The sequence below is a fragment of the Ostreococcus tauri genome (assembly GCF_000214015.3).
Source record: "Ostreococcus tauri WGS project CAID00000000 data, contig chromosome 01, whole genome shotgun sequence".
Taxonomy (NCBI): Eukaryota; Viridiplantae; Chlorophyta; class Mamiellophyceae; order Mamiellales; family Bathycoccaceae; genus Ostreococcus; species Ostreococcus tauri.
In genome coordinates, this window is record NC_014426.2 from 453,276 (window position 1) to 471,047 (window position 17,772).

The 17,772-nt window shown below is 58.1% G+C and overlaps 11 protein-coding genes across 11 annotated transcripts; 3 read left to right on the top strand and 8 right to left on the bottom strand.

Moving 5' to 3' along the window:
- Window positions 1–384: 384 nt before the first annotated feature.
- Window positions 385–2,241, top strand: OT_ostta01g02860 (Domain of unknown function DUF3825; the record flags this gene model as incomplete). Its single annotated transcript, XM_003074303.2, has 1 exon — window positions 385–2,241. The coding sequence occupies one exon, from the start codon at window positions 385–387 to the stop codon at window positions 2,239–2,241; it is 1,857 nt and encodes a 618-aa protein (XP_003074350.2).
- Window positions 2,242–2,321: 80 nt separating this feature from the next.
- On the bottom strand, window positions 2,322–3,311 carry OT_ostta01g02870 (Short-chain dehydrogenase/reductase SDR; the record flags this gene model as incomplete). Its single annotated transcript, XM_003074304.1, has 1 exon — window positions 2,322–3,311. One exon carries the CDS (start codon window positions 3,309–3,311, stop codon window positions 2,322–2,324), a length of 990 nt encoding a protein of 329 aa, XP_003074351.1.
- A 169-nt stretch (window positions 3,312–3,480) lies between these two features.
- On the bottom strand, window positions 3,481–4,524 carry OT_ostta01g02880 (unnamed product; the record flags this gene model as incomplete). Its single annotated transcript, XM_003074305.1, has 1 exon — window positions 3,481–4,524. One exon carries the CDS (start codon window positions 4,522–4,524, stop codon window positions 3,481–3,483), a length of 1,044 nt encoding a protein of 347 aa, XP_003074352.1.
- A 234-nt stretch (window positions 4,525–4,758) lies between these two features.
- Window positions 4,759–5,754, bottom strand: OT_ostta01g02890 (HAD-superfamily hydrolase, subfamily IIID; the record flags this gene model as incomplete). Its single annotated transcript, XM_003074306.1, has 1 exon — window positions 4,759–5,754. The coding sequence occupies one exon, from the start codon at window positions 5,752–5,754 to the stop codon at window positions 4,759–4,761; it is 996 nt and encodes a 331-aa protein (XP_003074353.1).
- Window positions 5,755–5,836: 82 nt separating this feature from the next.
- On the bottom strand, window positions 5,837–6,657 carry OT_ostta01g02895 (tRNA/rRNA methyltransferase, SpoU; the record flags this gene model as incomplete). Its single annotated transcript, XM_022985337.1, has 2 exons — window positions 5,837–6,169; window positions 6,259–6,657. The coding sequence occupies 2 exons, from the start codon at window positions 6,655–6,657 to the stop codon at window positions 5,837–5,839; spliced, it is 732 nt and encodes a 243-aa protein (XP_022838224.1).
- Window positions 6,658–7,642: 985 nt separating this feature from the next.
- OT_ostta01g02910 (Ubinuclein/Yemanuclein) lies at window positions 7,643–9,205 on the bottom strand (the record flags this gene model as incomplete). The annotated part of the gene is made up of 1 exon (XM_022985338.1): window positions 7,643–9,205. The coding sequence occupies one exon, from the start codon at window positions 9,203–9,205 to the stop codon at window positions 7,643–7,645; it is 1,563 nt and encodes a 520-aa protein (XP_022838225.1).
- Window positions 9,206–9,588: 383 nt separating this feature from the next.
- Window positions 9,589–10,362, top strand: OT_ostta01g02920 (Bromodomain; the record flags this gene model as incomplete). Its single annotated transcript, XM_022985339.1, has 2 exons — window positions 9,589–9,634; window positions 9,839–10,362. 2 exons carry the CDS (start codon window positions 9,589–9,591, stop codon window positions 10,360–10,362), a joined length of 570 nt encoding a protein of 189 aa, XP_022838226.1.
- A 33-nt stretch (window positions 10,363–10,395) lies between these two features.
- On the bottom strand, window positions 10,396–14,529 carry OT_ostta01g02930 (Helicase, C-terminal; the record flags this gene model as incomplete). Its single annotated transcript, XM_003074311.2, has 1 exon — window positions 10,396–14,529. The coding sequence occupies one exon, from the start codon at window positions 14,527–14,529 to the stop codon at window positions 10,396–10,398; it is 4,134 nt and encodes a 1,377-aa protein (XP_003074358.2).
- Window positions 14,530–14,658: 129 nt separating this feature from the next.
- On the bottom strand, window positions 14,659–15,582 carry OT_ostta01g02940 (Peptidoglycan binding-like; the record flags this gene model as incomplete). The annotated part of the gene is made up of 1 exon (XM_022985340.1): window positions 14,659–15,582. One exon carries the CDS (start codon window positions 15,580–15,582, stop codon window positions 14,659–14,661), a length of 924 nt encoding a protein of 307 aa, XP_022838227.1.
- A 532-nt stretch (window positions 15,583–16,114) lies between these two features.
- Window positions 16,115–16,726, top strand: OT_ostta01g02950 (Leucine-rich repeat; the record flags this gene model as incomplete). Its single annotated transcript, XM_003074312.1, has 1 exon — window positions 16,115–16,726. The coding sequence occupies one exon, from the start codon at window positions 16,115–16,117 to the stop codon at window positions 16,724–16,726; it is 612 nt and encodes a 203-aa protein (XP_003074359.1).
- Window positions 16,727–16,814: 88 nt separating this feature from the next.
- Window positions 16,815–17,678, bottom strand: OT_ostta01g02960 (Peptidyl-tRNA hydrolase; the record flags this gene model as incomplete). The annotated part of the gene is made up of 1 exon (XM_022985341.1): window positions 16,815–17,678. The coding sequence occupies one exon, from the start codon at window positions 17,676–17,678 to the stop codon at window positions 16,815–16,817; it is 864 nt and encodes a 287-aa protein (XP_022838228.1).
- Window positions 17,679–17,772: the final 94 nt, after the last annotated feature.

Here is a 17,772-nt window from a genome sequence, read left to right on the forward strand (position 1 = left end):
CGCGTCGTCGGTGCGCGCTCTCGCGCCTCGACCGCGTCCCGCGCCCGCGTCGCCCGTCTCGAACCGCGCGAGATCGCCGACGGGTCGGCGTCGATCGGTCCGAGACGCGGTCAGCGCGCGCGCGCGTGGTCTCGGACCGATCGACGACGCGTTCGCGGCGCCGCGCGAGGGCGCGACGGGAGCGGACGACGCGACGTCCACGAGGGCAACCGCGAGGGCGAACGCGCGCCGGGCGAACGCGTCGACGACGACGACGACGCCGCGTGGGACGGGGGCGCGGGGGGTGGAGTGGAGAAGGCGAATCGACGCGATCGATCGCTCGCGAACGACACTCGGTGCGCGGTGGAAAGCGGTGGCGACGGCGCGCTCGGACGGGAGAAGATGATGGACGATGAAAATACGTCGACGAAGAGACTCGAATGGGGACGCGCGTCGTCGCCGGATTCGGTGACGCATAAGATGCCTTCTCCGGATGGAAAAGCGCCGGCGCGCGGACGAGAGCCGGGGTGGTGTCGACCGAGCCGAGTCGGCGGAAAATTGTCGCACGAACGAGGGATGTTGAGCGATTCAAACGTCGATGGCGTTCGATTGAGTGGATTCGAGAAGAACGTGTTGACGCTCAGGCAGTGGGCCCGGATGAGAGAGGACGAGGAGGTTGAGGGGGAGGCGACGAGGACGAGCGCGGGGACGATGCGTGCGATCCGGGCGACGAGCGCGGTAGGCTTGGAACGCGTCGCCAGCGTGGAGAAATGGCGTCCTGGAATGATGGAGGCCTACCTTGACGCGCAATTTTTGCGAAGCATCGAGCAGGGTAAGATGGTCCAATGCTTCACGGAACGCGGCGATGCGGCTTGGGCAGTGTTTCATTGCAATTTGCTCTCGAGGGATGAGTTCTCTCTTTTCGCCGTGTTCAGTCGAGATTTCGCCGAGGAGGACGCCGATTTCTTTTATGCCGACGCTGGGAGCCCAACGCAGAAGAAAATCACCGCGACGAAGGCCCAATCTCATGTTTCGCTGAACGCTGGGATCGATGACGCCAGGGCGATGGTGAATGGTGAGCGATGGGAGCTCTGTGGATTCGTGGACGATATCGCTCTTCGAGATCCATCGCAGCCGTGGAACGCAATCGAGCCAATTCTACACATTCCACCGCGGGCAACGTTTGTCGACGACGAGCTCGATCGGCTATGGCTGGCTGACAACGATGACGATGTCACGCTCGAAATTGATGCTAAATTCTGGGCCTCTCTCGAGGATAATGCGGCAATATTTCCGAAAGAGTTTGTCGATACGAGCATGCGACAGCAATTCAGTATGAACGCCGTATCGCGTTTAGCGCGCTTGGTGTCTTACGGCTATCACGTTCCTGTGCTGCGATTTGCTCGATTGCAAGGTCAACGCGGACCTGGTAAGATTCAGATGTTACTCCCATTCAAGTGCGATCCACGATCTTCAGGAACTCAGGGTGCGGTGGTCGTTGATATCATCAAATCGCGTCGAGGAGGGCGAATGTATCGCGCCGTAGGAATAGTGACACTTCATGAAGCGGTGCTCAGCGCTCGAATTGTCGGACCTCTCTCCTCACATTGGCTCAGCGCTGAGGAAGCTGATCAAGAGGCGACGCCTACGATTGCGCCCACGATTGTCCCACCTCCACCTGAAAACATGCGATCGACGATTTTACGCTATGAAGAGAAGCCGGCGTACGCCTCAATCGCGAACAAACCCGCGAAAGAGGTGACCGCAAAAGAAGTGAATACGGGAGCCCCGTCGAGATGCAGCAGCGAATCGCCGCCGCTCACTTTTCCGCCAGTCGACGATTGGTACAAGGCGACGATCATCGAAACGCCAAGAAATTTGAGCAACCCAAAGGTGAATCTAAAATCGCTGCCCCTTGATTTTATGCAATCAGTGTGCAAGAAGCTTCGCATTGATGATGGCATTCTTCAACTGCGAGATTCTCCGTCAGAGAATGAGTACCGAGTCATTCAAGCCCTCTCGGTGGAGGCGAGTTCTTGGGTGCGGGGCATCATGACGGGCTACGGTTCGGTCGAACGCGTATACGTTGGTGTTTCGAGAAAAGTCAGATGTTTCTTCGCTGTGGTATCGTTCGATAAATGGACTGATTTAGACACTCGGAATGCCATCGTGAACGGAGAAGCCATTGAAGTGAACGGGTTCAGATGTCGTGAGAGAGTCATCATGAGACGTTCGATTCACGACAGGCGCGACGCAACATAGATGAAAAAACAAAAACACATTTGCACTCGTTAAATAGCTCACTTGATCTTTCACACACGATGACGACCTTTTCATAAGCATCACTCCTTCTCCGGATAATATCGATCTTTGTTCTCACCGAGGATGAAACGACCAAACATTTTCTTAAGTGCCACGTCCGGCGTCAAAATCTTGATAGCGAGCGTCTTATTGACGGACTCTGGACTTTCCGTCGCCACTTTTATCTTCTTCACAATCTGTTCTGCCGTCACATTGGCCGGTTCGGCTAAAGCGTTGACAAACATGCGGCCTTGACTTCCAAAGGCAAAGCGCCCGCTGGAAATGAGCTCAGTGAACACCATACCCGGACTGATGGTGTGAACTCCAATGGACGAACCCTTGAGTTCGACCGCCATCGTCTTAGAAAGCTGCGCCATGCCAGCCTTGGTGTGTCCGTAAGCTGCAAATTTGCGAGTCGCGCTGCCGTCTGAGCCGGCGCCTTCCATGTTGAAGATGTGTCCTCTTCCGGACGTCTTTCGCATCGTTCGAATCGCTTGTCTCGTGCACAGCAATGAGCCCAGCGAATTTGTCATCACGATCTCTTGCAACACCAACGGATCGGCCTCCTCTAAGTTTTCGTATGCATAACCGTTCGATCCAGCGTTATTAATCCACAAATCCACGCCTCCAAACGCGTCCACCACCGCCTCCGCCACGGCCTCGACGCTCTCCGCTCGACTGACGTCCGCCTCGAGACCGGCAACAAAATCATCTCCGAACTCCTCTCGTAGCGCCTTGACGGTTTCTCTGACCTTTTCCGCGTCTCGCGATGTCACAAAGACCTTATCGCCACGTGTTAAGAAACTTCTCGCCAGCTCGAGTCCCAATCCGCGCGTCGATCCAGTGATGAGCACGCGCTGCGGCGAGGTCGCAGACGATGAAGACGTATCACTCGCACCGTCCGTCGACGCAGATGGAGCGGTGATGTTTGGACGACGACGAATTCGGTGTTGGGTACGTGCTGGCTCGACCGACCGACGTGAGACGGTTATCGTTGGCGCGGACGGGCGCGGCGCCGCGCACGCGCGCATGGGACGACGGAGACAGTATATACGCGCGCGACGATCACGTTCGTTTGACACGCGCGCGAGCTTGTATCCACGTCGGCGAGGCGCTGAGTGAGGCTGTTGCGCGCAGTTGACGATATCTTGGAGCAACGCCACTCTCTGCACACACATGTATATTGGTATCAAAGCTGCCCTAATGTCGCTCAATGATCTCGCTAGGGGGTAAGAAACCGTCCCTTCGCCATTTTTTCTCGAACTCTAGACGAACGATCTTTAAATCGTGCAAATGCTCCGCGGCACACGCCGTTCTCGCCTGCGTCTCGGCCCGGTTCATTGTCGCCTGCACCATGTCGTAGAACCTCTTTGAGCTCTCGTACTTTGCGAGCTGGGAGCGCTTGATGTCGGCCAGAGGTTTTGTGTTCTTCAGGAAATCAGGCCAGACGTCGTTGATGCGATCGTACAAGTCTTGAAGAACCTTGCATCTATCCTCTTGAATGTACTGATGCTCCCAGTCTTCGTGTGGGACAATCCACAGCCGCGTGCCACTAACGAATTCGTCTTGCACTCTGAACTGTTTCAATTTCAGCTTATAACGGTTCATGCTGTACATGGTCAGCGGCTCGACACCGATCTTCGTCCCGATCGAAAGGAGTGTCTCGCGGTCGCCCTTCGTCCAGTAAGCGAATCCGAGTGGTGTTGACTGCACCTCACCCATCCGGCCGCGACCCGTGGTGACGAGCAACTGCTCGTCTTGAGTCAGGTCATCATCTAGAAACGTCCTGTCGTCATCGTCGAGAAACGTACGCTTCTTCTTCGCCTCGATTACCTCCGCATTTGCGTCCGTCTCCACAAAATTTCGCTTCTTATCCTCACTCTTGCGCTCCTTTTTCGTCGACTGCAGCAGCCCGCACGCCGCGGGTTCCGGTTTCTTCTGCGCCTCCTCCTTCGTCTTATCCTTCTCGACAATCTCGTTCAACTCCATGACCTCCGCCTTGCTCTCCAATCGCATCGCCGCCGGCTTTGCGTCCACCGTCACTGTTGTCGTTGTACAGTTTTCCCCCATCAAGTGTTTCAGCTCGGTGTGCGTGCGCGAGAGCTCTCGCGAGAGATCCGCCACCTGCGTCGATAGCACTCTGAGTTGTCGACCGAGCTGTCGCTCCATCATCTCCACCGCGATTAACACCGTGCGCTCGACGTCATCGATCGACTTCTTCGGGCTCGACGGGTGCTCGACCATGTTGGAAGGAGCTCGGTCGGTTCTTGGTCGAAAATCAAAATCCCGAAACTCTGAAACTCACGTCGTGCGCTTGATGGTGATTACGCGTGCAATAGTCGGCCGTATATTTCGCAGATGAACATACGCAGCGTTCTCAGCACCTCTTGGGGTCGTCGACAACGCGACGGGGATTGCGGAGACCAGATCGAGATGCTAGCCGGTGGGGGTCGCGCGCGCAAAGTTTGTGCTACGTGGCTATGATGCGCGGTCGTTCGCGTCATCGTTACGATCGCGCTTGGCGAGGTACGACTCCCACCGGTTGTGATTGAGTCCGGAGAAATCTTCCAGTTTTGAGATGGCCTCGACGTAACGCGCCAGTCCCAAGAGTTCCCTGTCGGTGGCTCGATGTGTATGTGCGTTCCGGAACGGGCGAATTTTCAGTCCGAGCTGAGGATTCATGACGAAGTTTCTCGATAAATCGTCAAACATCAGCGTGTTTTTGGGGGTGTACTGAGGGAGTTTCGCGAACAAGAATCCAAGCGGCTTGCAGTTAAACAACCCGTACTTGGCTGTCTCGACTGTTATCATCGCGGTCGAGTCAATGAGACCGACGACTTTGAAGGACTCGCTGGTCAAAACTCCGAGCTCGGTCATCTTCAGCTCGATCCACTTGAGTGATGTCGCGGACCAGATGACCAAGTCGTATCCTGCTTCGTACGCTCGCGTGAGAAACTCGTGCAAGTGCGGGCGCATAATCTCCTCTGGCGTCTCCGCCGTCGTTCGATGATCGAACAAAGTGTAATCTATGTCCAACACCAAGCATTTCGCCCCGACCCGCGGTTCCCTCAGCACCTTCATCGATGCGCTCGCGATTCGATTTCTCAATTTCGCCAAGAAGCGTTCATCCGTCGCACAAGACGCCGCGACTTCTCTCGAGCTCGTCTCGTCCAGGTCATCCTCCAACTCCGGCGCGTTCGCCTCCGCTACCGCCTCACTCTCTCGCATCGCCGCCAGCGCGCTCTCGCGCACGCCCATCATCATCACCGTCTTTGGCATCTTGAGCGTTGTCAATGTGTCCTCGTCCGACGCCAACTTAGCGCCGGCTCTGACGTTGAGCAGCTTGACTCGAGACGATTTCACCGACGTTCGAAGCTCGATCGCGCGTTTGAGCTCGCACACGGTGGCGTCGCCGTTCACGTCGACCTCAAACGTCGACGGGTCGCCCCCGGACCAGCGCACGGCGACTTTCATCACGCGAGGGGGGTCGATAAGTGCGGGAAGGATTTGATTTACAGTTGGAACGAGTTGGTTAAGGGACGCCTGAGGCGTCGTCTTACATGTCTAATGCCTCGATGAGCGGGGTCGAATCTTCGTCCTTGCGAGCATTTTCGAGTTCTCTGGCCGCACGAGCGGCAGCGCGTCTCGCGCGCACCTCTTCCGGGTCCTCTCCGATCTCTCCGCGCTTGCGCGTGCGAAGCGGGCGCTCGGCGACGACAAACTTTTCGCCGACGCGCTCGCGTTCTTGATAATTTGCCCACAGAGCGAACTGGTGCATGACAATGGACGCCGCGACAGAAACATTCAAAGACGCCGTTCCGGGGCCGTACTGGCGTATGTAGACGAATCCATCGCATATGGCCTTTTGTTGTTCCGTGAGTCCGTGACCCTGCGCGTCAAGACGCGCCTCGCTCGTCAGTCGCGCGTTCGGGTTCATCACACCGCTCGCGCGCGCGTCAGTCGCGCGTTAAAACATACCTCATTCCCCATGACAAACGCCGTGTTCCCAGTGAACGGATGACTCTCGATCGGCTCCGCGCTTTCCACTATCTCCACCCCCAGCACTCTGGTCACGCCGCGTTTCGCCGTCAACCCCTCTCTCGCCTCCCTCAACGTCTCGTAGTGCTCGAACGCGACGTGCGCGTCCGCTCCTTGGGACCCAAACGCGTTAAACTTTCGGCTTCCGATCAACACCAGCGCCTTGACGTCGAACGCTGTGCACGAGCGCATCATCATCCCGAGGTTGTGTCTCTTCGCCACGTTGTGCGCCACGACGTACATCTCCGGACGACGACCGGACGACGTCGGCTCGGCCGCGTCGTCGATCGCGACGCTCGACGGTCGATCGCTCGCGGCGCCCGCGCCCGTCGTCTCCATCCCTCGTCGTCGGCGTCGCGGTCCGTCGTCTCGCGCGCGGCGAAAAAGCGTCGGCGGCGGCGTCCGGTGCGTCGCGCTCGCGTCGCGCGCGTCGACGTCGCGCGCGACGCGATGACGCGCGCGATGTGATGACGCGCGCGAGCGGTGACGCGCGCGCGCGTCGTCGTTCGATGGATTTGCGCGCGCGAAGGCGAATCGACGAATGGCTCGTCGTCCTCGACGACATCGCTCGACGCTCGACGCTCGCGGTCGAGATCGAAGACGTCGCGATGCCGCGCTCGGACGGGGAGATTCGAGCGGTGGCGACGCACAGGTGCGGTGCGCGCGCGAGCGAGGGACGCGCGAACGACGGAGGAGACGGGTTGACCGAACGTAAAGGTTGCGTGAAGCGAACCGGCGCAGTTGACTGACGAGACCGACGGCGCGCGAAGGGAGGCCGAGCGCGAGTGGACGGCGGAGCGCGCACGGATGCGTCGAGAGATTGAACTCGGGCGCGCGAGCGCTCGGAAGGCGCTGGTGGAGTTGGAGACGGTGAAGAGATTGAGACGCGCGGAACGAGAGGAGACGCGCGCGACGCGGGCGGCGCTCATGGAGATCAATCGAGACGCCAAGGGAGAGGAAGTGAATCGAGTGCGCGAGTTAGTGAGGTACGAGAACGCGCTTCGGGATGAACGAGCTCGCCGGGAGGCGGCGGAGGCAGAGAGGAATGAACTCATGGAATTTCTGCGCGCGGTGCGCGGAAAACTCGTCGAGGCGGACGCAACGGTTCGAGGCGTTGGCAAGTTGCTCGCGAACGACGTCGGGCAAGCCGTGGAGGCGATCGTCGAAGATCGCGAGCGTTCAACCGAACGCGCGGCGTTCGCCATCGACGCCGCGCATGGATTGATTGACCGCGTGTCGCAGGTGTTTGAAGAGGGGTGCTCACGTCGACGCGAGGTGCTGTTCGAATTGTTGACTAATACGGACACCTAATATTTAACGTCGCTTAAGCTGGCGTACCGTCCTCCTCACCGGGCAAACCAATGATAGCTTGCTTCTCCGCGGCGGTCTTCTTCTTCTGGACCGACGTGTGTTTCTTTCGAAGAGTCGTCTCTTGCATCTCAAAATCCTTCGGCCATAGCTCTTCTACTTCCTTCCAGAGTACATTCGCCCCCTTCTTCGGTAGTGCAAAAAACAGACGAGAGAGCGTGCAATACATGAAGTCCGCAATCTCATCCGTCCATTCAAACGTAAAACGCTTCGGCGCTTCGTCACTCGCCTTGCTCGTCTCCTTGGTACGAATTGTGTCACACTGCGTCTCCACCATCGCCTTGAGCTTGGCAAACTCTCCGTCTTTGCTCTCTACAACTCGTTTCTTCGCCTCGGAATGCCTTGGATCAGTCTCATCCAGGTCCCTATCGGAAACTTTCGGCTTTTTCGGCTTTTTCTGCGAAGAATTATTCGCCGCGCTCTCTTGATGCATTCGCTTCGGCGTGTTCAGCCCATCCTCGGCATCGCCGTCTTCAGCACCCTTTGCGAGCGTCGTCGACGACGGTGGCTTGGGCGGAGCGACCGGGATGACGATGTCGATCCCTCGCGCAATGAGCTCTTCGTGCAAAACAGTCCACTGCTTGGCCATACGAGCCGTGGAGTACGCCTTGAGCTCGTCGAATTCGCCGCCAAGATCTTGAATCACTCTCCACTGTTTCCCGTACATGGTCACCGCTTTGCGAAGCAGCTTCTTTGCCTCCTCCGTCCACTCCGTCGCCTTGGGCTTCTTTGCCACTCGCCCCTTCTCTTTGACGACGGCCACGGGTGATTCGTCCTCGAGCGCACGCTTGACCGGCGTCCTCCCTTCCTCGTCGACTCTTTGCAACTCGCCTCTGTTGATGAAGAAGCCGCTGTGCTTTGTCTTCAATCCGTCATCTTCAAAATATTCATCCAGTTCATCGTCGTCGATGAAATCGTCGTCGACGTCGTACCAATCGACGTCACCGTTCTTTTTCTTGGCTTTCTTCTTCTTCTTGGCCGGTTTTTCTTTCTTCTCCTCCGAAGTCTTGGGCTTGGTGGGTTCCTGGATGACGCGGCTCGTTCCGTTCGGCGTCATTGTCGGCTGGTCGTCTGGATCCTCCATCTCGCTCCCCGAGTCCTCCTCCTCACCGCTCTCACCGTCATCATCGGCCTCGCCATCTTCCTCACCGCTCTCACCCTCCTCGTCTTCCTCGTCCTCGTCCTCGTCTTCTTCTTCCTCGTCTTCTTCTTCCTCGTCCTCATCGCTCGACGCGTTCCCTCGTCCGCCCTGATACAGCGCCTCGATCCTTCGAATCACCGCCGCCATGTGGCCTCCACCTCCCGTGGCGCCACCCTCGAGCAGCGAACGCGGCGACTTCACCGTCGGCTCCGCTCGATCCTTCCCCTTCTCCGCCGACGTCCGCGCGTCCGCGCCGCCCTGCTCGCGCAACAACTTTTTATAATTCACGCACGGCACGTCGTCCCCATCGACGTCCAGCGTCTGCACCAACCGTCGCGGCGCGTCCGGGCTCTTCCCCCGCGCCCTCGACGGCGTCATCGCGCGCGCTATCGCCGTCGATCTCTCGGACGCCCGCGCGCTCGCCGCGCGCGATTTTTTTTTAAAAAATCACAATCTCCGCCGCGCGCGCGCCGCCTCGGTCCACCCCCGCGCGTTCGCGCGCACGACGTCCGCGCGCGCGATCGTCCTTACGTCGCGTCGCTCGCGCGTTCGCGCGGTGCGGTCGAGCGGTGACGTCGCGGACTCGCGCGCGGACGCGCGGGCGACGACCGCGGTCGCGCACCTGCACACGCGGGTGTTTTTTCGACCGCACCTGCACACGCGGGTGTTTTTTCGAGCGCACCTGCACACGCGGGTGTTTTTTCGACCGCGCCGAGCGGCGGCAGCGCCCCGCGCCGCACTTCTCGCGCGCGCGGCCGCGGATGGACGTGTGCGTGCCGCCGCCGGCGAGGCCGGGATGCGAGTGCGGTGCGTGCGCATGGACGCGATCGCGAGCGGTTGGGTCGATCGACCGCGCGCGCGCGCGGACGGGGAGGGCGATCGCGACGGGCGAGGGTGGGATCTTGAAAATGATTGGCGGTGCATTCGACGCGCGCGCGCGCGATGTGTGACGATGGGTGGCGGTGGATGCGAAGAAACTGACGTGGGATGTTTGGCTTTTGACGTTCGCAGCGGTGTGTGTGCCAAAGGGTGTTGAAGAGGGCGCGTACGATGGCTCGCTGAAGGGGCCGGTGAGCCCGTTTCAGCCGTACAAGCTCGTCAAAGTCGAATTGGACGGCACGAGACGACCGTTGACCGCGGCGGAACTGAACGCGATGGAGAAGACGCACCCGCATTTGTGCGAGTGGACGACGCCGCTGAACCAAGGTAGGAGGATGTGGCAGAAGACGTGCCTGGGCGTCCTGAAGAAGTTGTTCATGATGAAAAAGCAAGTGTGGCCGTTTACCGAACCAGTGGACGCGGTGGCGCTGAACATTCCGGACTACCCGGTGATCATCAAGCATCCCATGGATCTTAAGACGATCGAGGGTAAGCTGCTCGACGGCCACATTGAGAGTCCGGACGAGTTTGTCGCCCTCGTGCGCACGGTTTTCAGGAACGCGTACGTCTACAACAAGAAGGGCGATCCCAGCGGCGTGCGAGAGTGCGCGGAAAAGTTGTCCCAGGCGTTCGAGAAGGAACTAACGAAACTGTAAAAACGAAATCTAGATATAGTTCATACTAAACAACTATTGCGCGCCCGCTATGTACAGACTTGCGGAAAAAACAATGTCGCGTTTTATCGCTGTACTCGCCTCTTCCATTTTCGCATACAGCGTGCTGTCGCCCATGATTCTCGCTGCATTTCTCACGTCGCGACACATTTCATCGAGACGAACGATGGTACGGACGACGCTCCCCTCTTGAACGTCCGTCAACCGACAAATGTCTGCAAACTGCGTGCCTCGCGCCCATTCGTACACAACCTCGGACAAACCAAAGTTCATAGTCGTCTCTACGAACTCGTCTGGCGCAATCTGGATCCCGTGCGCGAGCTGTAACTCTCCGGCGGCAAACGCTAACTCTTTGGCACGTTCGCACGCTTCCTTGAGCGAACCTTCGAGCGATGGAGGGGAAGCATTTTTTTCCTGGAAGACGAGAGCTGCCAGGAGTGCTACGGCTTCCTCAAACGGGATATCGCCAAGGACACCGGCGAAGATGATCTCCGTTCCGACGAGTTCGTCTCCGGTGGAGATTTCGCACGCGACACGACCCTTAAGGGTGATCGTCCTGTTCTCGTCCAGGTATCCCATGCGTTGCAACACGGCAACGCGCGCTTCGAAATCTGGCATTTGCTGCAGATTGGCGTCTGACAAACCAAACTCGAGATCAGACACCCTCCAAGTGAGGATATGCTTCGCCCTCAATAATGCAGACCACTCACGTAGCTTTTGCGCGGAGGCTGTCGGTTTTGGGGGCGCATCCTTCACCAAATCGAAATGATGTTGACATGCTTCCACTGCGACTATGTCCGCAATCTTTAAATCCTTGAGAGGATGAAGCGCCCCAAACACACTCTCATTCGATAATTTTTCGAGGGCAAGCAATGTTCTGGAAGCCTCTCCACTGGGGCTTTTGCTGTCTAAAATCGCACCAGCGTCCACGTTCAATCGACTCGTCGTGATGGCGAGCACCGCGGTCTCCGGCACACTTGCCACGATGTAATCAATGCCCGCTGCTTGCTTGAACCAAGGTAAACCTTCAGGTAGTTTATTCGAGCTCTCATGTTCGCGCTTGCCGGTAGTCTTTGCTGACATACTGAAGAAGTCGTCGTCATCTAGTTCATCTTTTTGTAGAGGCTTCAACTCGTTTGTTTCCGTTGCGTCGGCGAGCAAATCAGAATCGCCATAGGCAGCATGACCCTCTGGACATGGAGCGAGTACCACAAAAGCCTTCCCGCTGGTGACGGAAGTGACGGTTCGTAGCAGTATGCAGTGCTTGGCAACACCACCTCGCGGAAGTCCATCCGATTTGTTGCCTTCCCCTTCTGGAGCTATGAGTAAGATTCTTCCAGCGACGAGGGCATTCTGAGCGCCGCGGCTCGTCATGATAATCTCTCGAACGTGCTCGCCACTTTGTGCAATTTTCCTGGTGTATTCGTCCCACTCAACAGCTCGTTGCCATTCTGTTGGTAACAACTGCGCTTCCACTTCGATCAGTGACTCCACTTTTCTGAGAGCCGCCATATCAACAGCAAGCTCGCCTCTTCTATCTATTGAGCTCCGTTGCGCGTGAAACTCGGCGAAAGAGCGTGCAAGCATATCTTCCACCCGTAAATCCTCGACGCGCATGAGATTCAGAATCATACCATATGTGAGACGAAATTGTGATTGCAGTTTAGTCGCTTGACCAGAAAGCAACTGGCGGAGTTCCAGCTCTTGTGGGAAATTGTCCCAAGCAGCCAAGATCACCGTGCCGACAGTGTCCAGGCCACGTCTTCCGGCTCGTCCAGCCATTTGCGTGTATTCCCCTGTCAGAAGACCTCTGAAATCTTGGCCGTCGTGTTTTCGCAAGCTCTGGAAGCATACGCATCGAGCTGGAGCGTTCACGCCCATCGCGAAGGTTTCGGTGCAATACAAGACCTTGAGCAACCCTCGACAAAACAGCATTTCCACAATTTCTTTGACAATCGGCAAGAGACCTGCGTGATGTACTCCGAGACCACGGCGAAGAAGTTCCCTCACGCGCAGTACTTGCGGTAGCTTACGATCGGGGGCCGATAAACGGCTCAATGCCCGCTCGCAAAAGATATGGATTTCATGTTTCTCAGAGCTTGAAGTGAGATCCATAGAAGTTAAACTATCCACCAGCGTATCGCATCGTTTCTTACTGAAGGCAAAGATGACCATGGGAAGCAGATCCCGGCGCTCGAGATTACGTATGAGCTCGACCCACATGTTTTTATCGCGACCAGCATTCGGACCAGATGAGCTACCGCGACCAGCGCTGACATTTGGCGTTCCACTGCGTCCCCCGGCACGTCCTCCACGTCCCGGTTGAGTCACTCCGCGCCCTCCTCTACCTGCAACTTGCTTCGCGGCCTGAGCGTTCGCTGGAGTCCCTGTCGCCGCCTTGGTACCGAGTTGTTTCTTTTTGAAAGCCTCCGATGCGATCTTATATCCACTGGGTAAGAATGCCTCGTGCTCACCAACCTTGTAAAAGTCCTTTTCTTTATCGCCGCCGAAGTAAATGCAATGCTCGAGCGGCACTGGCCGCTTCTTCGTACTGGTGACGAAGATTTTCTTTCTCTTCGTTCTTCCTACCCAATCCGCGAATTCGAAAACGTTTGGCACCGTGGCTGACAACAAAATCAAACCTACATGCGCTGGGAGCATGATGATGACCTCTTCCCATACGACGCCTCGCTCGGCATCATTGACGTAGTGAACTTCATCGAAGATGACCCATTCGACGTCCCGGATTAGATCGGCGCCTCGATACAGCATGCTCCGCAAAATTTCAGTCGTCATAATCAAACAGGCCGCTTCTGGTCTGATTTGAACATCACCCGTGAGCAAACCGACATCGAATTTTGAGCCGAAATCCCTAAACTTTTGGTTACTGATAGTCTTGATTGGAGACGTATAAATGGCGCGCGTGCAGTGTTTAGTCGCCAACGCGAAGGCGTATTCCGCGACGACCGTCTTGCCAGCCGAAGTGTGTGCGGCAACGAAAACGTTTTCCGACTTTTCCAAATGAACAATCGCCTCTTTCTGAAATTCATCGAGTTCGAATGGGAAATCGTGGGCGGGCTCCGGAACCTCTTGTCTGTATGCTTCGTGCACATCCGGAAATCTCTCCATCACCGCCCACGTTTCTCCTGCCTGTTTCCTGGACTTGTGTCGTTTCTGTGCGGCCATTATTGATTTTGTGCCATTTAACAGTGCCTCCACTTCGGTTTCACCTTCGATCACGACTTCATAGACCTCCGCATCCGCTGTTTCTTCTTCCTCCTCTTCTTCCTCTGTCTCTGATTCTTCTTCATCGCTCGATGATTCCATCGGCCGGGCCGCGCTGCGAAGTGCGTCAATGAATAGATTGTCGTACGACATCGGCAGCTCTTCGTCGTCCATCACAGTCAACTTCTCGAGCTCGATCTCCATCTTCTTCATTCCGCTGTCCAACGCAAACATGTCTCGCATTCCAGGTAGCGTGTTCGGCAGGTTGGACGACGCAATGTATACGCCTGCCTCAAATTCCTCCAACCACGCCCTCCCCGCCCGATCGGCCAACTCCACTCGTTTCGCCGCGCTTTCTCTGGCGGCGGCTTCCCATCCCTCACCGCCCGGCGTGAACGGAACTTGCCCAAAGGATCCTCTGACGAAGTCGCCCTGCGGCGCTGGTGTGCGCATCAACGAACTTGAATCACCCGCCGCACCCTCTACACCGAGCTCGAGCTCGACCCAATCTCTATCCACGCTTTTACTTCGTTCGAATCCCGCCCAATCGTCGCTCGGCGTGGGTTTCGAGTGCACGTCGTACGCGTCTGTGTCGTGCAACATTGGTGTGGGTGCACACGGCGCCACCGTCCCGTCCGCGTCGCTCGGTGTGATCGCTCTCGTCTGCACGCCCACGCGCGCCATCGAAACCGTGCGTATGGACGTCGTAAGGTCATCATCAAGCGCCCGCTCCTGTCGTGCGCGCGTGTCGTCGCAGAAGACGTTCGCACTCTGAGCGAGCAGTTTTGAGTCGACTCGACCGGCTCGCCGCGGTACGCGCTCGAGCGCGTCGACGTTCGCGTCGTCGCATCGCACGGCGAAGACGTCCCCGCTCGCTGTGGGGACGAACGCCACGGTTGGGAGACCGTCGATACGAAGGGGCATTGCGAGTGGACTTGTGTGGAGCGAAGAGGTGACCGATTCGAGCGGTCGACGGGCGCGAGAGAAGTGTACAATGCCGGAAAAATAGTACTGAATGGGGTCGAATTCGCGCGCGTGCATCAAATATTAACATTAACGCGTCTCGTAGCGCTGCTCACCGAGAAGGAAGACGCTATCACTTCGGGACAAATCGTTCGGGTAATCGCCGTCACCGACGCGCGCGAGTGTCTCTGCCGGAGAGTCTTCGAGCTCTTCAACGCCGAGAAGCGCGCACCACGTCTTAATATCGGTGATTCCCGATTCCGGAAGGCGTTTTACCGCTTGGAACGTCATGAGCGCGTTGGACGTGGTGGAACCGAAGTACCAGTATTCCATGTCGTCTTCGCCCGAGTCATAACCTTGTTCGGCGAGGAGAACTTGCATTTTGTGCACCTCCATACCGCCGTCGTCCTCTCGTAAAATGGGCCACTTGTGCTGACGCTTACCCTTTGACATCTCAAACGATGGCCCTTGCGGTTCGTGAGTATACTCATCATCGTCCGCAAAAGGATCGTATTCATCTGGAGCGTAGTCTTCCTCCGCCATGAAGTGATCCGGGTTGGCCATCTTCTCCTCATTCTTCTCCTCGGTCTTCACCGTGGTCGCGGCCACGGCTTGAAACTCCGTTTCATCGAAAGCGATCGCCCCCGGCGGCGGACCCCATCTGTATTGCTCCTCTCCTAACAACGCGCGCCACGTCTCATCGTCCACGAGCCCGGTCTCGGTGAGTCCGTTTTGCGCTTGGAAATACAGCAAAGCCTCTTTGGTCGTCGCACCGAAATACATATCATCCGAGTCGTCCTCGCCGACCCAGAACCCGGCGTCGACGAGCTTGCCGTGAATAAGCACCATCAAGTAAATGTCGTCCTCGTTTTGCTTCACCATCGGCCACTCTGAGGATCGATCCGTACCGTCTCCTCTCCACTCGTTGACGTCGAGCAGAGGCGCCGATTGTGATTCGCCCGCCGGCGCCGTTGCGGTGCCCGCGTCCCCCCCTCCCAACCCAAGCATGGCCATCATATCCGCCTCGCTCGCCTCCGTCTTCGCCGCCCCGTCACTCGCGCTTTGACCCGCGACGATCGTCCCGCCCGCTCGCAGCGCGCCGACCTCTGTCCTGAGCGCGCGCACCTCCTCCGTGAGCGCTCGGAACTCTTGCAAGAGCGCTCGCCTGAACTCATCGTTCTTCCGCCCTCGCGCGATCGTCGACGTCCTCAACGCGATCGCCCCCCTCCCGAAACGCGCGTCGCACGCGCGCGAGCCCGTCGTCGACAAAGGTACCGTCGACGATCGTCTCGTCGATGTCGGAACCGCGGTCGGTCGACGTCGTTCGCTCCACGCGCGCGCGGTCGCGGCGACCGTCGTGAACGATCGCGTCGCGAGTAACATCGTGACCGTCGTCGGCGTCGTCGCGCGCGAGCGCGTCGCGGAAGCGAACGCGGCGTCGGCGTGTGCGGCGCGAGCTGCGTCCGTGAAACGCCCAAAGGTGTCCGCACACGCGCGCGCCGCGGTCGACGCGCGCGCGAAGTGATCGCGATCGAGCGCGAAGATAATGTTTGTGAGATTGGCGTCGCGTTGGTGGGCGTCGTCCGTCACGACGACGACGCAGCGAGAGATTTCTTTGACAGCGGTGTTCGGTCGAGACGTCCGCTCGATGTCTTCATCGGCGCAGAAGTCATCGAATGAGGGTGCGAGCGAGGACGCGACGGCGAGGACGCTCTTAGACGCGAACGCGAAGCGGTTCGACGCCGCACTGAGTGGTGGCCGCGCGCTGGAGGCGCTGCTGCTGGGACGGAGCGAGGACCTGCGGTGCGTGGACGTGATGTGCGAACACGTCGGTGAGGCGTGCGCGTGCAGGCTCGCTCGCGTGGTCGAGCGGCGAGGGGTGGGATTGAGAGTGCTAGATGTCTCGGGAAATCGCCTGCGGGCGCTGCCGAGCGCGATTTGGGGGTTGAAGGAGTTGGAGAAGTTAGACGCGAGCGACAACGCGCTAACGGAACGGGACGTCCCGTTCGATGATCTCATCGAAAGAGCGAGCGAGACCGCGCCAAAGCTACGAGAGCTAAATTTAAGAGGGAACGTGGAGTTGGTGGACGGGCTCGGTGATCGTTGGCGAGCGGTGGTGGATGCCATGGCAAAGCGCGGCGTACGACTCACTTTGTAAAGTTAATGAGCGCTGAAGGATTGTTATCGGAATACCCGCTCATAGCTATTGTTCTAATGTACGCTACGAATTGTACGCTACGAAAGAATCATTTCGGACCCGCGGCACTCTCTGCAAGCTCTTCCTGTCGCGGTTGCTGCGGCTTCTTCTGATGCGCGTGGTTCGTTGGTCGAACATCCAGCGTCAACTCCACATGTTCGTTTTCATCCACCGTGGCGGTGACGAACACGCGCTCTTTTGGCGCTTTGGGTTTCTTCGGTGGTTTCACCTTCTTCGGCGCGAACTTTGTGTTCACGCGCATCATGACGTCCTCGAACCTATTTTCCGTCAAGACTGCTCTCACAGCCTCCACGGCGTCTGCCACGGCGTCGCGCATCTTATCGGCGTCATCTACGTCGAACTTCGATAATACATACTCGTACACCGGTACGTCGTCGCTCTTCGGGCGACCGATGCCAACTTTCACCCGAGCAAAGTCCCTGGCCCCTCCCATGGCGTCGTCGATGATACTCCGGATGCCGTTGTGCCCGCCGTGCGTCCCGCTGACCTTCAGCCGTATCTCTCCAAGATTCGTCTCCAAATCGTCGTACACGATTACGACGCGACTCTTCGGTATCTTATGCGCACGCATGATCGCGCGAACGGATTTCCCACTCAAATTCATGAACGTCTGCGGCTTCACCAGCACCGCCCGAGCGTCGCCGCTCGCCCACGTCCCCACCAACGCCGCGTGTTTCTTCGCCGTCACCTCCACCCCCAGCGCGCTCGCCAGCACGTCGATCACGTCGAACCCGACGTTGTGCTTCGTTCCGTCGAACTTCTTCCCTGGATTCCCTAAACCGAACACCGCCCACGCGCCGTCGCCGTCTCTCGACGCCTCGTCCGCGCTCGTCCTCACCCCTCTCGCGCGTCTCGACACGCTCCCGATCACGCGCGCGGGCGCTCGAACCATGGTCGACGCCACGCGTCCGAGCGCTCGCGTCGCGCGTGCGACGGCGTCACGCATCGACGACGAGCGTCGACCACTGACGCGCGATCGAGAAAAC